This window comes from Trichoderma ghanense (genome assembly GCF_004382785.1).
Source record: "Trichoderma ghanense strain CCMA-1212 chromosome Unknown scaffold_9, whole genome shotgun sequence".
In the NCBI taxonomy this organism is placed as follows: Eukaryota; Fungi; Ascomycota; class Sordariomycetes; order Hypocreales; family Hypocreaceae; genus Trichoderma; species Trichoderma ghanense.
The window spans coordinates 180,608-201,832 of record NW_027395672.1 but is presented as its reverse complement, the minus strand read 5'-3'; the positions used below and the strand labels follow the sequence as shown (position 1 = coordinate 201,832).

General features: G+C 54.7%; 8 protein-coding genes across 8 annotated transcripts; 4 read left to right on the top strand and 4 right to left on the bottom strand.

Moving 5' to 3' along the window:
• Nucleotides 1-755: 755 nt before the first annotated feature.
• Nucleotides 756-2,992, bottom strand: CCMA1212_007142 (1-phosphatidylinositol 4,5-bisphosphate phosphodiesterase 1; the record flags this gene model as incomplete). The annotated part of the gene is made up of 3 exons (XM_073704318.1): nucleotides 756-2,288; nucleotides 2,394-2,894; nucleotides 2,969-2,992. The coding sequence occupies 3 exons, from the start codon at nucleotides 2,990-2,992 to the stop codon at nucleotides 756-758; spliced, it is 2,058 nt and encodes a 685-aa protein (XP_073557162.1).
• Nucleotides 2,993-4,118: 1,126 nt separating this feature from the next.
• On the bottom strand, nucleotides 4,119-4,679 carry CCMA1212_007141 (uncharacterized protein; the record flags this gene model as incomplete). The annotated part of the gene is made up of 1 exon (XM_073704317.1): nucleotides 4,119-4,679. One exon carries the CDS (start codon nucleotides 4,677-4,679, stop codon nucleotides 4,119-4,121), a length of 561 nt encoding a protein of 186 aa, XP_073557161.1.
• Nucleotides 4,680-4,847: 168 nt separating this feature from the next.
• Nucleotides 4,848-5,168, bottom strand: CCMA1212_007140 (uncharacterized protein; the record flags this gene model as incomplete). The annotated part of the gene is made up of 1 exon (XM_073704316.1): nucleotides 4,848-5,168. One exon carries the CDS (start codon nucleotides 5,166-5,168, stop codon nucleotides 4,848-4,850), a length of 321 nt encoding a protein of 106 aa, XP_073557160.1.
• Nucleotides 5,169-5,643: 475 nt separating this feature from the next.
• On the top strand, nucleotides 5,644-6,119 carry CCMA1212_007139 (uncharacterized protein; the record flags this gene model as incomplete). The annotated part of the gene is made up of 2 exons (XM_073704315.1): nucleotides 5,644-5,714; nucleotides 5,918-6,119. 2 exons carry the CDS (start codon nucleotides 5,644-5,646, stop codon nucleotides 6,117-6,119), a joined length of 273 nt encoding a protein of 90 aa, XP_073556889.1.
• Nucleotides 6,120-8,981: 2,862 nt separating this feature from the next.
• On the top strand, nucleotides 8,982-11,490 carry CCMA1212_007138 (uncharacterized protein; the record flags this gene model as incomplete). Its single annotated transcript, XM_073704314.1, has 2 exons — nucleotides 8,982-9,403; nucleotides 9,465-11,490. 2 exons carry the CDS (start codon nucleotides 8,982-8,984, stop codon nucleotides 11,488-11,490), a joined length of 2,448 nt encoding a protein of 815 aa, XP_073556890.1.
• A 770-nt stretch (nucleotides 11,491-12,260) lies between these two features.
• On the bottom strand, nucleotides 12,261-15,752 carry CCMA1212_007137 (putative beta-galactosidase A; the record flags this gene model as incomplete). Its single annotated transcript, XM_073704313.1, has 8 exons — nucleotides 12,261-13,615; nucleotides 13,682-14,294; nucleotides 14,357-14,425; nucleotides 14,492-14,626; nucleotides 14,689-14,784; nucleotides 14,844-14,876; nucleotides 14,933-15,182; nucleotides 15,238-15,752. 8 exons carry the CDS (start codon nucleotides 15,750-15,752, stop codon nucleotides 12,261-12,263), a joined length of 3,066 nt encoding a protein of 1,021 aa, XP_073556897.1.
• Nucleotides 15,753-17,773: 2,021 nt separating this feature from the next.
• Nucleotides 17,774-18,111, top strand: CCMA1212_007136 (uncharacterized protein; the record flags this gene model as incomplete). The annotated part of the gene is made up of 2 exons (XM_073704312.1): nucleotides 17,774-17,788; nucleotides 17,869-18,111. The coding sequence occupies 2 exons, from the start codon at nucleotides 17,774-17,776 to the stop codon at nucleotides 18,109-18,111; spliced, it is 258 nt and encodes an 85-aa protein (XP_073556898.1).
• A 1,074-nt stretch (nucleotides 18,112-19,185) lies between these two features.
• On the top strand, nucleotides 19,186-20,109 carry CCMA1212_007135 (uncharacterized protein; the record flags this gene model as incomplete). Its single annotated transcript, XM_073704311.1, has 1 exon — nucleotides 19,186-20,109. The coding sequence occupies one exon, from the start codon at nucleotides 19,186-19,188 to the stop codon at nucleotides 20,107-20,109; it is 924 nt and encodes a 307-aa protein (XP_073556895.1).
• Nucleotides 20,110-21,225: the final 1,116 nt, after the last annotated feature.

Sequence of the window (21,225 nt, the reverse complement as noted above, 5' to 3'; positions counted from 1 at the left end):
GCAAAGATGGAGAAGAAGAGTGTAAAGAAGAGAAGAGAAGAGCTATGGGACGGGCAATGAGAAACAAGTCCAGACCAGGTCAAACGAGGGATTGGAGCTTGCGAGGAAATCGGGTCAGGTCAGCTTCTTAATTTAGGTGCCGCTACCAGCATTACGAGTTTAGTGAGTGACCGGCTGGGGGGGGGGTGTTGGCGTTTGGCGTTCGCCCTGCTCTTGGCTTTGCCCTTGCTCATGAGGGTAGTGCATTTAACGGCTTATGGCAAGTGGCGGGAAGCTAGTAGCTGGTAATGCAAGCTACGAACACGAGCAAGAATAGGTTACCCCTTCTGCTGTAGCCTCCGGATGGCCACTTGCCGCAAAGGAGGCAGAGAAAAGGGGGGCTGGGTCGCGCAAACCTGGACCCGACAAACTGGATTCGAGGCTGCCCTCAGCCGCCAGCAATACGAGCTTGTGTAGCAATGAAGGAGAAGGAGTGAGGCGTGGAAGACACGGCAATGGGCCTGAGGAGACACCATGCCTCGACCGCTTGGTCGTTCGATGCCAGTTGTCGGAGCACGCCGTGCCTCTATGACGCACGCAAGCTTTCATACGTCGACTATGCCGTGGCAGGTTCAAAACGTGATACAAGAGGGAGCGAGTCTCTGTGGCGCAAGACGCAGGCCAGGAACAAAAAGGGGGGAAAGGTTGGAAGCTCGGAAGCATGGAAGGGAGAGACAAGGGGGAACGGAAGTTACTGAATACAGAAAAGTAGTCACTCACCGAATGAAGCTCAACTCCTCCACCACCTTGGGGATGTTGAGAAATTGCAGCTTCTCGCCGGCGCTCTTGTGATGAGAGCTCGGCACGAACTGGGGATTGGACGTTTTGGCGGCCTTTGTGTGCTGCTTGTACGAGTGCTCTTGCCCGTCCTGGTCGTTCTCGCCAATATGGAGCTCGGCCTTGATGACGGGACGCAGAGCGCTTCTACTGCGCGGATTGTCTCCCTCGTCCTCTTCCTCAGCCGGGATGTTGTGCCCTGCGAAAAAGGTGAGGGTGAGATCCAGCGTGTGCTTCGCGGCGTGGTCCAGCGTCACGCTGAGCTTGTCAGCGCCCTGGTAGGCCGCGGGCTTGAGCACCCAGCCGTCCTCACCGGCGAACATGGCCTCGTTGAGCATCATGCCCTCGTCCATGTTCTGCCAGTTCATGGCCACCATCTGAACTCCCCTGCGCCAGAACAGGGTCGGGTCCGGGTTGGAGCTGTTGATCCTCCGCCCGGCAGGGAAGGCTCTCATGAAGAAGTTTTTATTGTGGGTGAAGACCTCGCGCGGAAACTTCTCGTGAAGCTCCAAAATCCTGTCTTCGCTGATGGAGAAGATGTGGGTAGGCTGCTTCGCCTGGGGGGTGCTGAGGCTCTTGAATCGCTCGCTACGGGTATAGACGGCGAGGTCGCTCAAGGGCTTGCATATCGTCACCTTGCCATTCTCGTCCTGCTGAGGCACGGCGCCTGGCGGTGAAGAGACGGCTGCTCGGAGACGAGGGGCTGGTCGCTGCTCATCATCCGACGTCGAGCCATCGTCTTCTGTCTGCAAGACGGGCAGGGATGCGGTGGCGTCGGGGTGGTGGTCGATTCTGGCGACTGCCCGCTTGACCTTGACCATGATCTTGCATCGCAGATCATCCAGCGTGGGCACTCTAAATTTGGGATCGCAGCCTTGGTAAGGCTCCTGGATAAGCATATCGCCCCAGACCTCCTTCATGATTGTCGCCATGACCTCTTGCTGATTGTGGTCGGCGTGGACCTCCAGGCTAATGATGATGGGCAGGTCATTTCCGTGAGAAAAGGCATGGTCTCGAATCGTCTCGCACACCTCGCGGAAGCCACACGGCGTCGTAAAAGTCCAGCCGTGTGTGACAATGGGCTCTCCCCGGGGCAAAGTCTGGCGAGTCCTTGACTGACGGGGCACTTCCAGCTTCTCCGTGGAGGCACTGCCGTCGACGGCGAGGTAAACGTTGCTGGAACTTGACGATGCGTCGTCTGTCATGGTTCTGCTGTTGGTGCTGGTGCTTCTGGACCGTCCGTTGCCGCTCGATCCCCCGAGATAACCCTTGGCGGTGTCTTTGGCTGCCTCGAGCTTGTCCTCGACCCTCTCGATGACGGCAGCCGCCGCGTAGGGGAGGGAGCTGCCAGAGATGCCGGAGAGTGCCCTCGTATGGCCGCTGCCGGCTGGAGACTTGGACGCGCCAGGGATCAAGACTTCATCCCCATTCCAAACGTCGATTTCGATGCAGCGACCGCCCCTCTTCAGGACCTAGATGAAGTAAGTCAGCATCGTCAGCACAGTACTTGGAAGCTCTATTCCCCCTCCCCCAGCTGTTCGTAGAATGCCATGTGAAGTAGGCAAGTGTAGACGTACATTCATGTAGGCCTCCGGGGAAGTTTTGGATGCCAATTGGTTGCCGCTGATGTAGGTGTTGTGGCTGCTGTTGATGAAGTAGTTTGTGATGGGTTTCGAATAATCTTTTTGCGCCGGCTTCCGTACGGCATCCCAGCGATACTGGTGTGACAAGGTGTATAGAAACTCCCCCAGAGTGTACTTTTCCTTGTCCAACTGGACCGTGGCCTCGCCCTGCACCTCCCTGAGGAACTCCATAAAAGCCTCCCTCGACAGCTCGAGGTCAGCCTTTCGCAAGTCGTCGTAGACGTTCTCCAGGATGGCAAACATCTCGGGCGTCATTGAGTGCTCGCGTGAAAGGGAACCGGCGCGGGAGATGGTCGGTTCGCCGTCGTGGAACCTTGCGGGAGCGATCATGGTGGCGTTCTTGATCATTCGCTTGAGGACGTCGATGCTCGGGTCGAAGATGGAAAAGGTCCGGGTCCGGCGTGGCTTTTTCTCGTCCGACTTTGAGCGACGGCGCTGTAGATTTGGTTCGTCGTCAGCAGAGAATTGGCTGGAGACAAGGAGGGAGGTGGGGTGAGAGTGAGACTTACAAAGAGTCCACAGGCGAGCGACATGGTGGCTGATGTGAACTGTGAGTGTATATATGGAGGAAGACCCGGACGAGGAGCGAGGTTGTGCCGCTGCCGCTGTCGCTATCGCGGAGGGGAGCGCATGGGAGGCAAGAAACTGCCAGCCGCTCTGGGAGCGGACGAAGGGCCAGAGACTGGGCGAATGTGACGGAGCTGAAAAACGAGGATCGATATCGGCAGAGGTGATGTTTCGATAGAATACGGGTCCTTTTTTTTTTTAACCCTTCGCTTCGCTTGTGGGATGGATTAAGCTGCGGCTGTCGTCTGTCTGTGTCTGCCTGGCTGTCTCTTTGCCTGTCTGCCTTATAATAGACAAGGCAAGTTTCGGTTCCCGTTCTGGATCGGCTGTATCACCACGGAGATTTATGGTGACCCTCCTGTGCGGTTGCGCGTCTGTACGGCAGTTCGGTCCGGTGTGTCTAAGATGGCAATGTCGATGCAAAGATGGAGAAGAAGAGTGTAAAGAAGAGAAGAGAAGAGCTATGGGACGGGCAATGAGAAACAAGTCCAGACCAGGTCAAACGAGGGATTGGAGCTTGCGAGGAAATCGGGTCAGGTCAGCTTCTTAATTTAGGTGCCGCTACCAGCATTACGAGTTTAGTGAGTGACCGGCTACTAGCAGAGACTGTGCGATCGATTGGGATTTTCAGCTGCCGTTGCTCCAGAGGGTCACTCCACTCTGTACAAAGCGCTACAGGGCTTGCAAATGCATGTGCATCATCATCTGTGTATCAGCAGCTTCAGCATCAACGCGGTGCTTTCTTGCTTCTTCTCCTTCGTCTCGCCGGGGCACTGCTGGGGCCTCTGGCGCCTGTCAGGGGGCCAATAGTGGGCTCGCCTTGGGATTAAGGTAGAGGCGGTTCGGCGGCGCGCACCGTGCGAGAGCGGCAGAGGCGTCTGGGGGTTCTGATGGCGCCTCGAGTGGGGCTCACGCCTTTGGTTGAGCCTCAAAAGTCGGGGGCCGCGGTGCCGTCGCAGGCGGGAGGGCGCACCGTGCGAGAGAACAACTAGCAGCGACGGCAGCGCATCAGAGCGTTCGACCCAATCAGCGGATTCTACCGAAGCGAATGCATCACCATCGCCGGCATCATTCAGTCCTCTTTGGTGTCGACTACTGCTTATTAGCTGTCGAGCCGCCTAGGCCTGGAATCGCCTGACTCGAACGGACGCCGGCACGTCTCCAGTCGACCCCGTTTGATGTCGTGCCTTTCCGCTTCACCTGCTGATGGACCATGGAGGGCGCGTGCACAGCGTTACCCGATGGCCAAGCAAAGCACCAGCAAGCCTGGACGTTCCCACCGCGGCTCTGACGAATTGGGCCCCGGCTTTGGCTGTCTTGTGGCTCTCGCGTGTGCCGCATACTGGTCCAGATATCTCTACCTTGCATTTGGCTCTGCTGTCGACTCTTGCGTCCGCCTGAAATGCGGTCGATGCTGATTGGCTCGCTGTTGCCGGACCCCAGAAAGTGAGGCTGGGCTGGCGGTTGGTGCCAGTCGATACGGAGCGTTGGCGGGCGTGCCGTCCGGTGCGAGCGACGGGATTGGGTGCAAGTCGGAAGACACAAGACAGGGTTGGAGTGTGCTCTTGCAGGGCTGGAGATACGCTGGTTGGGGTTGGTTGGCAGCTCGCGTTTGGCTGTGAATCTGAGAGTTTCGTTGTTGAGAAAGCACATTGATGTCCTGCGGTTTGCTTGGATGGGGGTTGTGACTGACAGCAGAAGAGCAGTGGTACCCCGTACTTGAGCGCTTGAGGAACAGAAACAGTAACGAGTGTCACAAGCAACTCAATGTCGAGTCTCTAGCAGAGCTGCTTGGACTGGACTAGACTGGCGCAAACAGGGCTATCGGGGAGGGATTTGCCAATGCAACCCTTGCGTCGCAGGTGCGGTGAGGACAGTGTTGCCTTGGACGCTGGCAAGCTGAGAAGATGGTGGCCTGCTGGCCTTGTAGGGCGCCGATGGGGATGCCTTGGGCAGATTTGTTGCCAGTGGCGCATAGATCCCAAGATACGTTGCTGCTGCTGCCGGTGCTCGAGCTGAATGTTGCATCATCAGCTGTTGATGAGATTTCTCATCCTCTCGGTGAAATCGTTCGTAGTGCTGATCGACCACCGCCGCCAGAGACTCTTGCTCTCGGTGAGGTCCAGTTGCAAACACCAACATCTCTGGGATAAACACCACGATATGCTGCTTCATTCAATTCGAAGTTTGTCCAAGCCTCCCAGCGCTGCGGCTCGTGGCGTGGCACCAACGCTGGGCGAGTGGGGCTCAGCAGTGAGGTCATCCACATGCACATGCACATACTTGGGAAGCATCAGACGGTTCTGCGAATACCATCATCAATCATCATCTTGCAAACTCTTTAGTTTCTTCCACTTCACCAATTCCCTGACCATCGCTTATTCCGCCAACTTGACTTTTGTTACTCCCGTGGCTCCTTTCTTGTGTGCTGCAGACGGCAGACGAAACACGCAAAAATTGCTCAGCCACACTCTTGTGCTCGTCTCAGCAGCCTTCTTGCTGCTCGTCCTGTCGTCGTCGGTCTGTCGAAACTAGCTGCAAGCAAGGTTCGCCTTTACGAAGGATCAACCACGGGGTGCGCGGCCTACTAGTATCGCTAAAGCACGCTTCCGCCAAGATGGGTGACCAGCATGAGGCGCAGGTCAGATCGTGGGGGTTCGACCATGTCTTTACCTGGAGTGACGGGCCGTAAGTTGAGCATCTCTTTTGGCTTGGCTTGAATGTTGGCTTAGTATGCAATGTTTGCTGCGCGAGGACTTTTCCTTCGTCAAAATGATACCACTGCTGCATCCCTAGACTCATTGCCAGCAGATGAATGAATCAATCAATCAATCAATCAATGGTGGCTGTGTTTGTTGCCTCGGTCGCTAATGCGCTCGCCTTTGCTGCAGTAACTCACACTACTCTCCCCACTCGCACGCCGGGCTGACCACGCATCTGATTGTCGACGGCGAGATGACCCTGTGGTACCCGAACGAGGCGGACCGCACCAAGGTCACCTACGGCCGCGGCTCCAGGGTCGACGTCGAGGCTGGGCGGGTGCACGAGGTTTGGATCGGGAGCAGAGGCTGCACGTACGTGATTGGGGAGTGAGGGGAGTCGTTTTCGGTGTCGTGGAGGGGAGGATGAGTTGTACAAAACGCCACTTAAACTTGGTTCAGCCTGGATGCGGAAAAAGCTGAGACACTCACGAGTGCCTATAGTGGTGAGGACGGATGTATGGCTCTGTGGCCTGAGATGAGAACGACTTGCTACCGAGGCAAGGCAGAAACACATGTGCTGCCTCCTCCATCATCCTCACATGTACAAGCTTTCTGCCTTTGAGGGTATCTTCGGCGTAAGAAGACGGCTGGACGGTCAGATTGTGAATCAAACGAACCTACATCCTCATCGTCCGGGCAATTGGTAATGAAAATCAACCGTGGCATCGCGTCATCCTGGGTAGGTAGCTGAGAGAACCAAAGTCTCGACCTGCGAGGAAGGCAAAAAAAAAAAAATTATTCACTCTCACGATGGCGGTCTAGGGTAACTCTAATGTGAGACATGCAGAAGCTGCTCCTCCGTGAGTGCCGGCCACCGAAGGACATGATGCAATAGTATTCGCACATCAATTGCTTAAGCACGGACATTCGTAATCTCAAGGAAACGAGATTTCGATGCCCGGGGAGCTTGACCCGGTCAGCACAATCTCGTGTCTTTTGGCTTCTTCTTCTGCTCTACTGTTTCTTCGAGTGGGGGAGTCAGCAGTGCTAGAGGACAGAATCGCCCGCAGAGCAGAGCTTTCCTGTCAGCAAAGAATTTGATTTTCAAGATGGAGCATCGCTGAATCCATGTAAGTGATGCCGTTGATACCGCGAGGTTACCGCCAGAGACTGGTCAAGAAGTGATGCTAGAAGTTCCTGGTCAGCGGGACCGATTCGTAATACCGCCTCGTAACCCTCACTCAGGTATTGACGTTGCTTCATCAAACCAAGCTGTTACAGATCGTGATTGTTTTACTTTGTACGGAAAGGGGGGTGCTTAGTCATCGCCATGCTCATTTCCTTCCCTCCACTGCCGGTGCGACTTTGCCCAACGTGCTGCTGCTGCTGCTCCTCGTCAACCAAAGTCGGGGGGCCGCATCAATTCAAGGAAGAAACCTGGAATGCGCCTGAGATTAGAAGCGTCCTGCTTCTCTCAGCTCCATTGTCTCCGGATCGCTGCTGTGAGGGGCGCCGGTAATTATCGCTAGATCGTTGGTGTAATGAGGGCTCCCCACACGCCACGCCCATGCAGGCCAGCTGGAGAAATGGATGGAGATTCGCAGCTCTTGCGGCAGCCGGGGATCCGTGTTTTGACTTTTGTTGTTGTTGCTTGTTAGCGCTGGTTGGTTGACTGACTGACGATGCAAACAGTAGCCGTCGATCGGTTCGATGCGATTGCCTCATTGATGATTGATGACGATGATGACGGTGGTTGCTGGACAAGGAAGGGCTCGACAGTGGGAGGGCCCGTAGCTGGAATCTCTGGTGACGTACGTTGCTGGCATTGCAGCTTCAACGACAACGGAATTGGAGAGGCAAGACAGAGATCAGAGACAGAGGACAGAAGATCAAGAGAACAGACGGAAGCGTCGCCCCAGCCGTCCGTCACATCCTGGTACCAACCGCAAACCCGTCACAGCGCTGCGGATTTCGGAACAGGCAATGCCCATCATGGCCTTGGCTGACTTCTCCTCCTCAGCTATTGAGCGCGCTAGACCAGCTAGTCCCGAATCTTGCTCTCCAGCTGGCCATGGCAAAGACCAACGGCCGGCGAATTACTAGCATGGAGATGCCTGCGAATTCACATGTCGCAAGGTTTTCGCGACCGGTCGTCCGGCTTCTCACGCACTCGGCGGGAGGGGGAACAAGAAGAAGAAGCCATCAGAAGAATCCAGAGCGAAGACGAGAGGGGAAACAAGGCAGTGTTCCAGCATGTTCGCCATGGTCATTCTGCTTGTCTCAGACATGCAGCGTGACGAACTCTTGGCTGCAATGCAACCAGCCAGGCAATCTCACAGGGGTAGCTTCAGTTGCAATTTGGCCGCCCCTGTCGCCGTCAACCAGGAAGCCGCTTCAATTCCATCAGCGGCGCGCCAGAATTGTGGACCTGCCCAGCGCATATACGACAAGGTCTAGCCGCTTGTTGGATTGCCGTGGGAGATGATGTGTGAAGGCCATCATCGAGCCCTGGTGTCGCGACTTTCGGGCTGCTCGTCCGGGCGCCCAGGGCTTTTGTTCCGTGCTTTCGCATCACAACAACATCTGCATCTGCTCTTCCACGCGCATTTCCTTTGCCCAGCTGACGCCGATTCGTCCTCAGCTCCATTGGCCTTCTGCGAACCGCCAGACGAGAGATTGACGCCGGAACCGGCCGCGAGGCGCAAAGGCATCGGCTTAGGAACAAGCACCCGGACGTGGCGTTTTCTGGCCAAAAGCTTCACCCCTCTCCGAGGTTCCCCTTCACGGTGTCGTCTGTCGCCTGGCTTCTGGGAAGCGAAGACTAGACAGGAGCGACTCGAGAGAAAGAGGCAAACTATATACGCGACTGCGCTACGCCCTGCTGGAAACCTTCTTCGCATGTCTTGCATATAATCGCACTACCTCGGAGGATTATTGCCATCTTAAGACTTTGGCGAGCCGGCTTCCGACTTTGACGTCGAGCTCTACCTACCTACCTTACCTTGCTTCAGTTCTTCTACAAATGCTGGCGCGGAGAACCACGCACAGCTCCATGTTTTGAAATCAGCGCCCCGGATTTTGTGAGAGACATGGCGACGACTGCATTCCACACCTAAGCATCTCTCGCAGCTGGCCTGGTTGTTGTTTCCCCCCCAACGCTCCCTCGACTATCCCGCGGTCTCCGGAAACAAGCAAACATCACTCCCTCCTCCTCCCCCTTTCTTTCAAGTTACCCCTCTGGGGCGATTCATTGATGGGAAACACGCCGTCCACAGAGGCGCCTCGAAAGGTTCCTCAGAAGCTATCCAAACCTCGAGCAGCCAGCCATGGAGCCGTGCCCAGGCCACGGAACCTCACAGGAGCTGCTGCTTCTAGCAGCACCCGGATCTCGGAATCCTACCTCGCAGCTTCTATACCATTCTCCTCTAGGAACTCGCAGTGCGTCACCGGTGGTGGCAATGCAGCGCCGGAGCCCTATGTCGAAAGGCTATATGAGCCTTCTCGGCGCCTGTCTCGACGAGAATCCGAATATATGCGCAGCCCCGTTCTACCCGAGTCTCCCATACCGGATTCAAGGGCTCACTCCTTTCATGCAACTTCCGCAGCAAGCACTCGCCGGCATAGGAGCTCCGTGATACAGGACGATGCAGAGCGGCCGCTTGCTCGAACTCAGAGGTTGGTTGATGTCGACTTCTCTCAACCATTGGAACTGATGAGCTAACGATGAAATATCTAGTTGGCATGGCAATCGAATGGAAAGGGGTAGGTCGATGCAGACGGAATTAATTCACCTTTACGGTTCTCAGCAGCTGCCTCGCACAAGTTCAGAGTTTCTGCAAGAGCTCCAGGTAGCCGCTATGAACAGCCAGATGGCAATGCGCCAGAGCCCGAGCCCGAGCCCGAGCCAGGGTCAAATGCGTGATCGACGAGCTTCTAGTGTTGCAGCCTCATCGATTGCGAGGACGACTTCAGACCTGTCGGTTTATGCGCCAATACGACGACGCTCCGTTGTTCAGACACCGGGTGTAGCAACGCGCCCAAGGCGAGATGATATGCTCGCCGTCCCAGACAGGTCAACTGCTCGGAAAAGCCAACCAGTCTTCGCGGACGATCAGTATGCCTTCAGACCCAACTCAAAGGCGCCAAAACATCTTTCCATGCCCCTCATGAACATGGGGTTTGCGCCACTGGAGCGAGCCGTCACCCCGTGCGAATCGGACTACAAGCAGTTGGGGGGCATCAAATTTGGATCCTTGGTAATCACGAACGGCTCGCCCACTTCAAGCCCTCAAGAGAAGGTCAAGCAGCCTCAGCCCGAACAGCTGCCATCAGGAGCGCTGCCCGATGATTCGGGCCTTGAACTGAACATGGCACGTCGCAAGAACCGCCCCATTGTTGTTGGTTCAAAAGAATCACGGGCCCTAGCATCCGTCACTAGTTTCACCTTGGACGGGAAGGCTTCACAGCGGCCAATGCAGACAGAGCAATCTCCCTTGGAAGACTTGATGCCCAGTCCGCTGTCCAAAGTTCCCAGTCGTCTCATGGAATACGTTGTCGAGACGGAAGATAACGAGGCAGCCTCTGGCAAGGGTTATGGAGTATGGAGGTCCAACAGCGGCTTCTCTTCGACGACATCCTCCGCGTCTTCGCAAACAAATTCCAAGACGGACAGTGGCTACAGCTCCAATGTTTCAGAGCGCTCTTTTCCGGGCTCGAGCATTACCGATACCAGCAGTCAGGGTCCATCACGACGACCGACACTGGACCAGCCGACCATGGCTCCCTTGATCAATTCCATCGACAGCTTGAAGAAGAACAGACAGCTGTACAAGCCATTTATGCGATTGGAAAGAGACAAAGGCGGCGCTTCATCCAACGAAATGGCCAACGAGGTCACTGCACCTGGCTCTGTCTTCACGAGGCCAAAAGTTCGACGGCATGAGAAGCATCTCATGGCCTCCTCCTCTGGCTTACTCTTGCACAGAATGGATGCTAGCACTGCAACCCTCAACACCATCTTGAGCGTCGACAACTTGATTTCCTCTGACAACGCCGCAGCTGGCCATGGCAATGCCGAGATCGAGGTCGTCGTAAACGACTCCAAGTCGCTTAGAAAACGACGGTCGCTGCGAAAGGTTGCAGAAGCCGCGACTTCAAGGATGCCATCCCTGAGTTTGAGCCGTCGGAAGTCTGCCGCAGGTGATATGAGCGCGACTTCTTCGAGCAAGGCCGATGCGGAGAAGAGAAGGAGAGCAATGTCCCTGGTGAACGGGCATTCATCTGTAACAGCAAGCAACGGAAACTCAACCAGCCTTCCACAGCCGCCTAAAATTCTGGACCAACGAGCCAAGGGCTCTTCTCTAAAGGATCGAGCGTCGGCGCCAGAGCTTCGAGTTGCCATACCGGACAATGCTCAATTCAACCGCAACGTGTCGAACCGCTCCTCCTCCGTTGTCGGTACGCCATCACCAAGGACCCCACGCACGCGTGGCATCATGGACTCTGGCGTCCCGCCGCCTATTCCACCGCAGTTTCGAGCACCGGCTTTCACTGCGCCTTCAAATAAGGCGGCCGATTGGCCATTGGCTCAACCTAGTCGTTCCTGGGATGGAAGCCAGACACAGGCACACGGAGGACATGCCCAAGGAGCACAAAATGTCCGGCGCAGCATGCATGCAAGTGCCCTGGACAGTCCAATCTCTCCGAGACATAGTCGCCCGGCGCGCAGCAAGCCTCCCACCTATAGGGGGGTCCAAATCTGAACTATTCGATATATACATTCTCTCCTTGACGCGGCAGTCTGCAGCTTTGGAGGAATCTTCATTTGTATAACCTGATATCTCTTCCATCGTTCGATGAACTGGCCTTTCTTCGACCTAGCCGCGTCTTTTATCACTTGCATCTGGATTTTCCAAGTACACGATCTCTGCCTTACAAACAGAGAGGATCTCTTCATTCTCTTTCCCCTCTCCCTGCGGGCACAGAACCTTTCCATCTCTTGAATCCGCTCCCTCCTTACAGATTCACATCTTTGCAACCTCGGCGGCACGTTTCATTTCCCTTTTACCGCGTCCATGCTTTGGCCATGTGCATTTCCAAAACCTTTTCGGTTCGATTATAGGCATTCTTTTGGCTGACTGACTGACCTTGATACACGGGAACTCTTTGATACCCCCTCATCTATTTCTTTTGTGGGCTATCTGCATATGTTTGTTGCAATCTTTTTATTGTTTTTGTTTCTGAGTTGAACTCTCTTCTGTAAAGAGGGAAAGAAGAAAGAAAAGGGGGATGTCGCGGGAATTCTGTGGAGGAGGCATACAATTTGCCACTGCTATTATTTCCATGTGCGTCTAGGCATATCTACAGACGCTGGGCATTGTACTATTAGACAACTCGAAGCTTGAATTAACATGACTCGTGACATTGCCCGAGTAGCTTGGAGTACCTGTACACGTTCCCTCAAATACCAAATACAGTTTGTGATCAGAATACCGTTGGATTCGGAAATCAACCATTGAACGAGACGGGCTGTTCAGTACGCCCCTTGCCGCTTCTTGAAACCCGGCCCCTTGACCACCTCAACCCTTTCCCGGCCCGTGAGAATGGGCGACTTGCTCTTGAGGACCAAGCCGGGAATCTTAGCGCCACGGCTTTCCAGCGCCCAGAGCGCAACGCCGATCCAATTGTCGCCGTTGTAGTCGAGGATGCCCTCTGGAACGGGGAACTCCGTCTGCGGGCCAATGTTGCTCACGTACTTGCCGTACTGGAAGCCGTTGACGTACAGCAGGGCGCGGTACGGCGCGGCGTCTGTGGCGTTGTCAAAGACAAAGGACAGCGGGATGTCGTACTTTTGCGCGGGCAGGTCGAGCCGCAGTTTCGCGGCGTAAAAGGCGATGCCGGCGCGGGGGATGCCGTCGAGGGGCGAAGACGACGACGGGCCGCTGCGCTGCGTGAACTCGCTGAGCGGCGGAGAGGGCAGATGGAGGCCCTGGCGCTCGAAGAAGAGGCCGCCCTCGTTGAGGGGCCCGCGGAAGGCATCGCGGTAGTCTTCGCCGCCGAGGTTGCCCGTGAGCTTCCACGATATCGACACGTTTGCTCCGGAGGAGGAGACGAGCGCGTAGTCGAGGATGCCGCGCGGGGCCTTCATGGCGTCGTCGCCGACGGTCCAGTTCTCGTCGAGGCCAGTGGAGTCGATGACGACGGTGAGGACGTAGCGCCGGCCGCGAACGAGCCCGTCGAGCTGGTAGGTCGAGTTGGCGGCGCTTGCGGCGTCGAAGCCGGTGAAGGAGCCGACGAAGCGGTCGTTGAGCCACACGGAGCTGGCAAAGGCCGATCCGCCCTGAGTCGAGAGGAAGAGCTGCTGCCGTGCCGTGTGCGCCGTAAAGCGGCCGCGGAAAAGGAGCGTTCCCGCGTGGAAGCCGTAGTCGGAGCCGTAGAGTGATACGGGAGTTTTGAGGGGGGCCAAAGTGTTGTTTGAGGTTCGAAGGTTGGCATGTGGCCAGCGGGTGTCGTCGTAGTTGCTGTGAATCTCAGGGAGGGAATCGACTTTGTACCATTTGAGCGTTGACAAGTCTGGGACCTGAATGTGTGGAAACTCAATGGCTGGATGGGCAATCCAGTCTCCGACTTCAGAAACCGAGTACTCGAGCTGCTTTCCGTTGACAGCGAGCTTTGAGACGCCTTTTGGAATGCCGATGATTTCGAGCGGCGTCGTGACGTTGAAATCTGCTTGCAGCGAGAGAGTAGAGCCTTTGATGGCCACGGAGCGGACGAGGTAGCCTCCGTTTACGATGACGGCAGCAGGATTCATCAAGGAACTGCCGTAGGCAGACTGCTTGCCGGTCCCCGGGAGAGTGGGAACCCAGTAGTTGTACGCAGAATTGCGATCTAGAGAGGTTATGAGAATATGTTCCAGCAGGATAGGTAAGCAATGGATGAGAACTGGACACTTACCAACCATGTAGATGACCAGGTTACCCAGTTGAACAACTTGCCTGGTAGAGGAAGCCGTCCATTGAAGAACAACTGTGAGATCCTTTGTCGTATGAATGGTAACATTGCTGCCTTCGACTTTCTTGGCTTTGGTGGATTTAGAGCTTCCGAATGGGTTCTTGACGGCAAATTCGTGCAGTTCTTGTGCGCCTCCGTACAGGATCAAAACAGTCTTATTGGCAAAATCTTTCCACGTGAATATCTCTGCTGTCGAGTATAGCAATGTGAACTTTCCAACGGGATAGTCGGTGACATGGAACTTGGAGTCTCGTCCGTTCAAAGTAAGCGAACCACCCAGCTGAGGGATTGTGACTTCTCCTGCAGAGATGGGCAGCTTGACCGTATAAGACGCCGAGTCTGTGGTTGAGTAGTTTGCGTGGCGCACGACGAAGAAGTTACCGCTTCCCTTTGCCAGGAGCGGCGTTATGACAATGTTTTGATTGTCGCTGTATACACCTTGCGTTGCGTTTTCTGGTGTAGCAGTGATGTAACCCGGGGAGACCTTAAGGAACTGACCCTGCAGTTTCAGCTCCGAGTACTTTTCTCTATCGACTGTACGATCCTCCCTGATGCTCTATTAATTGTCCAGTCAGCCACCAGCCCCAGGAAAGCCAGAAGGGGCTTTGCAAAACTTACAGCTCCATAGTCGTACGATGTGTAACCGCCAGGGTGGCCGAGATTGCCCCAGTTGGTGCCGCCAAAAATCTAGTTGATAGCTTCAATGAGCCGTTGTCTCTCGAATCACGCATATGTCAATAGAGGAATACGTACCATGTATATGTTGAAGATGGTCACGCCGGCTGCCATGTTGTTCTTATAGAAGACTCGCTCAAACTCGTGGTTGACTAGGGCAGAGCATTGTTCGAAACCCCAGCCGCCAAAAGGGTCAAACGCACCGCCTTGGAACTAATGGCGGCATTAGAGACTGTCGATAGGAATAATAACAGAGACAGGAAAAGGATAGCAACCTCAACAAGGGAGAATGGCGTGTTTGGACTGATATTCAGATGGTCCTGACGCCACGTTGTAGGCAACCCGTTCTCTGGCCAGACGTCGGGATGAGCCTGTCATAGGTACGTTGTTAGTCTACACAGCACACCGGACGGTAATCTTCTCAACGTACACAGTCGAAACCAAGGGGATAACCATCATGGCCCTGTAGCGAGTCAGCATATGCCACCGAGTTAAACCCTGCCAATCAGGAAGACATACGTAGATATCTACTGATCCAAGACCCGTTCCAGGGGCACTTGTGCCTCCAGGAAAGGCATCGTTGTTGATGAGAGGCACAACGATGCCAGCATTTCGAGCCTGGTCAATCACGTACTGCATGTATGGCTTGTTTGGGAACAGAACGCCCTCAGAGGCGCCGCTGTACTCGTTCTCTGGCTGATACAGAATCACCGGTCCTCCATTTGTGATTTGTGCCTTTGCAATGATCGAGGCAATGTGGGCCGCATAACTATATATAATGAGCATCAAAGCACGGTTCATTTCAGAAGTCAAGATCGACTCACTTGTCCGTGGCATGTAGGTAATCGGGAGCATCCGTCCTCAGCTTGCCCTTGACCCTCTGCAGCCAGCCTGGAAAGCCGCCTCCCGACACCTCGGCGTTGATATAAGGCCCCGGGCGAGCCAGCAGATAAATGCCGGCCTTGGTGGCAGCTTCAAAGAAGGGCTCCAGGCTGAAGATGCCGTCGGCACGAAACCTGCCTGGCTTCCCTTCTAGAAGCGCCCAGTCCACATAGAACGATACCGTGTTGAAGCCAAGAGCTTTGATCTTGTGGAACAAGTCAAGATACAGGGACGGCACAGGCAGACGAAATGGATGGACTTCGCCAGAGAAGATGACGACGCGCTCGCCATGAACAAAAAGAGAATGCTCGTCCCATGTGACAATTCCCTGAAGGGGCCCTTTTGCGTCATCGAGAATGATATCACGAGGTCGCCCGCCGCGGATGCCGATGCTTGAGGCATCAACACCTACAAGCAGCAGGGCAAGTGCTGACAACAGAGAGATCGGTTTCATCATGTCCCTTTTGATATTCTGCTCTCTTCTTATCTTCTTTCACTTCCCGCCTGACCATTGGAGGGACACAAACGGCCTGAGGGATCAACAACTGAGAAGGTAGCCGCGGAATAGCTACTATTTATGCTTATCCTTCCAGTTCATCGCGGTACCCATGGCACTGAGGGGCTCGGGTCAAGGCCGAGTCTTAGGGGTTTCACCGCATGGTAGCAATGCTGCTCTCGCGGGTCGCAAATCCTCCAAGTGAGCATTTCAAGACGAAAGCAAGGAATGCTTTGGATGTATCTGGAAAGGCAGGCTGATGAGCTGAGATCCCGAAAGCGCGGGGTAGAGCTCGAAGCTTGTGCTGTCATTGGACCGCATAGTCGGCAGTTGGTGTTGCTTTTTGCCTATAAAGGATACATACATAGCAGGCCGGTTCGATGAAGACGATCATGGCAATGTTGGGCGGCGACGAGTTCTCTGGGCTATGATAGGACCGGAGTCACGGCGAATTCCGTCTTGTGGACGTTCCAAGATGTTTTGCAAATGTCGAGATTGGCCCGCCTAAAAGGCTGTCGACTCGTCTGCCTCGATCCCGCATTTACAGACGAGATGTCATAGTCGTTTCATATGACGCCCTTGCTACCTCTTTGCACCTGGCAGTTTCTGGCGAACAAGAGCGGCGATTTCGCTGACGGAATCTGTGTATCCTTGTACCAGAGCTCAAGGAGGACTGCCTGCATGTATCTTGTTAGTTTTGACTCCTCGCTCTCCCCTCTTCTTCTCCCCTACGGACCAGGCCTTCTCATCTCTCCACCAATGCCTTGCCTTGGGTGCCGACGTGAGCAAAGGGTATTTCAATGACGTTCGTGGCTCATGTTGGGATAACTGGTGGCTTCCTCGGCTCAGATATGGAGTGGAAGCAGAAGCAGAACGTCGAGCATGTGTCCTCCTTACGTCATCAGCAGTTTCCCTCATGTACTCCCTCAGATTGCGAGCTTGATTTTGAGGTATGACACAGGTCCCTTACGAGGAAGGAGCTTCCCTCAAACGGCCTTGCAATCTAGGTAAGCATGATTGAACGAATTAGGCATCTGCTTCAAGTGGCAGACTGAAATCTGCACTTGAATTTCGATACTCTCAATCTCGCTTTGAGTACAATTTATTTGGCAGAATATTCCACTACAGCATCTTCTCCTTTCCATACGGAGTAAGCCTTGTTTCATTCTTGCTGTCAGCATGAAACATGTGGGCTCACAGCATCGCAATCCTCAGACGAAGCTTTGATGCTAAGCTCATGCGTGTGCGTGCCTGTGCGTGCAGCATCTCGAAGCTATTCTCCGTTCTGTGTGAACCACCATGCTGCTACTCCTGATTGAGCATAGCAGAGCTGAGACAAAGTAAACGTGCTCTTTTCCCTGCTTTTTTTTTTTTTTTTTTTTTTTTTTTTTTTTTTTTTTTTTTTTTTTTTTTTTTTGACTCCTGCCAGGCACAAACCATCTGCAATTGATTGATTGATGACATATGCCCATGGGATGCATAAACAATACTCGTCATAAGTCGGGCTCCAGCTCTTGTTTATGTCGATCACACGGATGCCAAGCTGGCCGGACGAGACGTGGCTGTGCAATATGATGGATTACATGAACTCGAATCTTGTGGCCATTCGCAGACTCGCACCCCTGGGCTGTGCTGGGGTTGGTCCGGGACTCCTAATCTGCGTTATGGCTATCTGACAGATAGCACACTGTGCTGTTGCATCGTACGAGTTGTGATGCACGGCGTTTGCGTGTGAAGAATTCCCAGAGGTCCGGAGCAGATGGGTTTCTGCGGGTACGACCGAGGCATTGGTTCAGCTGCAGCGTTCAGGAGAGGCAGCATGCAGACGCTTGCCAACGATTGTCGTACTGACTCGGCATCGATGAAACCCGGGGGATCATTGGCCCAGAGAGCGACAAGTCACGGGTCAGAGGTACCAGTGGTGGAAGAGGAGCAGCGAGGAGCAGAGGAGAGAGACGGGCTACGGGCGTCAATCTGCATTCATGGCGCCAAAGCAGGTGAGTCGATGCCTTTCAGATCCGCACAAAGAACGACGCAGGGTCTCCATGCGGATTCTCGTACTGTATGCGAGTCGGAGCTTCACACAGGTAGGACAAGTGCGAGGAGGTGCTCGCCCACACTGTGCGCCAACCACACGCCGGATGAGACGCCCAGCCGTGCAGCGGTGTTGCTTGCAATTTCACCTCGATCAAATCAGGGACCAGCGCCAATTGAGATTTGGTGTTTCTGTTTCTTGGGCAGTTGCGTGTGCAGGCGACAGGTAACAGCTGGGCTAATAATAGCTCGCGCTAGAAGCACACGGACGGCGATGCGATTCTGATGTTTCGAGGCCATGTGAACCAGATGATTTACGTTGTTCCTTGGATGTCTCTTGCTTGATCTTGACGCCGCCATCTGTTTGCTGTATGCGCCGAGTTGCCCAGTGCTGAGATCTGCTGAGCGGCGAGAACAGGGAGCTTGACCAAAAGAAGAAAAAAAAAAAAAAGAGCAAAGAAGACCCCGAGTGCAGTTTGACGCCCGTCATTGCCGCAGCAGACCAGGTCCGCAGCACCGCAGCACCGTGGCAGGCCGCGCGTCCCGCACTGGCTGGCGCTGGTCCACAGGTGAGGCGCAGGGCCGCTACCGGCTGGCTACCACTGGGCTGCCACCCGGTTGCAGCGGGCTACAGCGGGCTGGGCGGCTTGCCCCGAGAGCCCCTAGTCCCGTCCTGGCCGCCAAAACAAAGCGGTCGGCTCGGTTCCTGCCATCCGCGCACAGTGCAGACAGTGCGAAGAGTGCTTGCAGCGGCTCGCATTGGTGGCACGGCGCGGGTGGGAATTTGGGGGCTTCCCTCTCCCGCAGGCGTGAATACGAGCTCTCGCCGTTCCATCTGTCTGCCAAACCCTGTCACCTCCATATTAAAAACACCTCTCATTGTATCCTCACTTCTCAATCATTCTCCTTTTCGTCCCTCGTTTTGACGCTTTTCGCACCCTAAGCAAGGCCCTTCATCCATTAGGTCATCCACTTCATTTCGCATATCGGCGCCATTCGTTCTTTCTACCTGACCCAACTTACAAACGCAATTCATTTCCTTCATTCTTACTCTTTTGGTCCAGCCATCCGCTCTCTTTTCCCTGGAACCTCATCGCCGGGAAGCTTCTTTGACAGCAAACAAAGTCCAGCTCATCTGCCGTCTTTGACCGATAAAGACGTAGCGCCAGGAGGGGGAAGCCCTAGCTATCGCGTTTGCCATCCCTCCGGCTCCGATCAGTCCATCCGTCTGGATTTACTTCCATCTGAGGCACCCATCGACTCCGATTAACGAGGGCTGGGAGTGCTTTTGCTCTCCTTCGACCTGAACCCAACGTCTCCTTATTTCATCCTTTGCCACTCTGCGAAAAAAACAGTCGCCATGTATTCCTCAAGGCTCGTCTCGGTGCTCGTCGTGGTGGTGTCGATCCTCTGCTTGGTGCAGGCCAACTGGTGGGATGTTCAAAAGGTTCACCACCGAGGCCTGATCCGACGAGCGGACCTTTCCGACGTGGTTGGCGATTTGAAGAAATCAACGAGTGCGGACGACTCATTGCCGTCCCCTACGCCACCATCCCAGGTTCCCAGCTCGACGCCGGCTCAGCAGACCACGGCCGACGAGTCATCGTCAAGCACCTCTGCTTCCCCTAGTTCTCCTTCCTCTACCTCGGAGTCGCCCTCTGCGACGCCTGCCCCTGGCAGCACTTCTTCGCCTGCGTCCACCACGGCTGATTCCACCACTTCCACTCCCGACTCGACGACATCCGCTGGCTCTACGCCATCCGCGACAGCTTCTCCCTCCACGACCACTCCTAGCAGCGGCGGCGATGACAGCAGCAGCGGCCAGAAGACTACTGCCGGCGGCGATAGCAAGGGCGGATCTTCCCCCAGCCAAACACCGTCTGTCGTTGTCTCAACCACGGTCGAGGTCGTCACCAAGACGAACACCGATGGCTCCAAGACCACACAGACTACCACGACAAAGACGACTCATACGGCAGCCCTCAACGCGGATAACCAGAAGCCCACCGGCATGTCGACCAAGACTCGCAACACCATCATCGGTGTCGTTGTCGGTGTCGGTGGTGCGGCTATTCTCGGTGCCCTGATCCTGGTTGCCTTCCGGGTCTGGGGTCGCAAGAAGCACGCCGAGGAAGCCGACGGCCTCATGGCCTACAACGCCGACCTCGTCGCTGGCGCCGAGAAGTCGCCGCGAGGTAGTTCGTCGGGAGCCGGCCAGCGCAATCCGTTCCAGTCGACGCTCGAGAATTACCACCAGCCGGTCAACGCGTCGGCCAACTTTTAGAGCTTCTTCGCGGTGAGATTTATGTCTTTTATTTTTAGTCGCAGCTGTCGCAGCATGTCAGACACGATACACCTCTTAGCGTGGTTTACGATGTATGTCGAGAAGATTTGGCAAGCGATGCCGCAGACTTTGTAGGAGGGGAGAAGGAATTGGAACAAGGGGAAGAAAAGGATCTGAGTGAGGCTACTATAAGTTTACGCGAGACCGGTTTTGCAAACTGCATAGCGAAGCCCTGTTATTTTTCTGTTGCTTGGCATATAGAATTGATACTGTTTATACGGAAAGAAAGCGGGATACCTAGCTAATTACTGAAGTACTGATTATACATTTACTTTTTATGTCCTACTTCTTGCTGGCCTTGCTCCTCGGCTGATCCGGTGTCTGATAGCTTGTAGGCCCGTATATTGGATCGTGGACTAGGAGGACTCTGATAGCATCTAGACTACGACGTTATGGCAACCTCTCTCCCTTGGATGTCTGGGAAACAACGGCTACTAACCTCGCGTGGAGACGATGCCGTTCCCTTAACTTTCTAGAACAGGAGAATGCCGGATCCGAACTGCTGGTTCATTGTTCCCAGAGACATTCTCTCATTTTTTGCATTCCCTTTCTTTTAACATCTTCCCTTTCTCCGCCCCTCTCTTCCCCATTTCCGCAAGTTCTTCCTCTTTCCTTTTCTCGTTCCCTTTCATGATTCTCTCCCTGATGACGTAGGGAGTTGACGTGGGCAGTATGTTGTCATACAGTCCAGCAACTGGTACCCAACTATGTTCCCAACTCCATGCCTTACCTATCCCAACACCAAAGCCGTCATACGCAAACTCGGTGTGCTGCAACTCTACAGACACACGCAGCTGGGACGCTCGCCCTGCTTCTCTTTTGCTTCGAAAAGCTGCATCGTACTCGCATGTACATACATATAGCGCCCAGACAATACACACATATGGTATATATCTACCCACAAAGCGAACCCCCGGCGGCTCCAGATGCCGCGTCTCTCCGAGATCTTTACTTCTCTGGTACTGTACGTTAGGCATTCTCCGACCAATTGCGCAGCTCCATCTGGACAATATGCAGGACTAAATGGAGTTGTAGTAGCCGCCTTGAAAGCCGCAT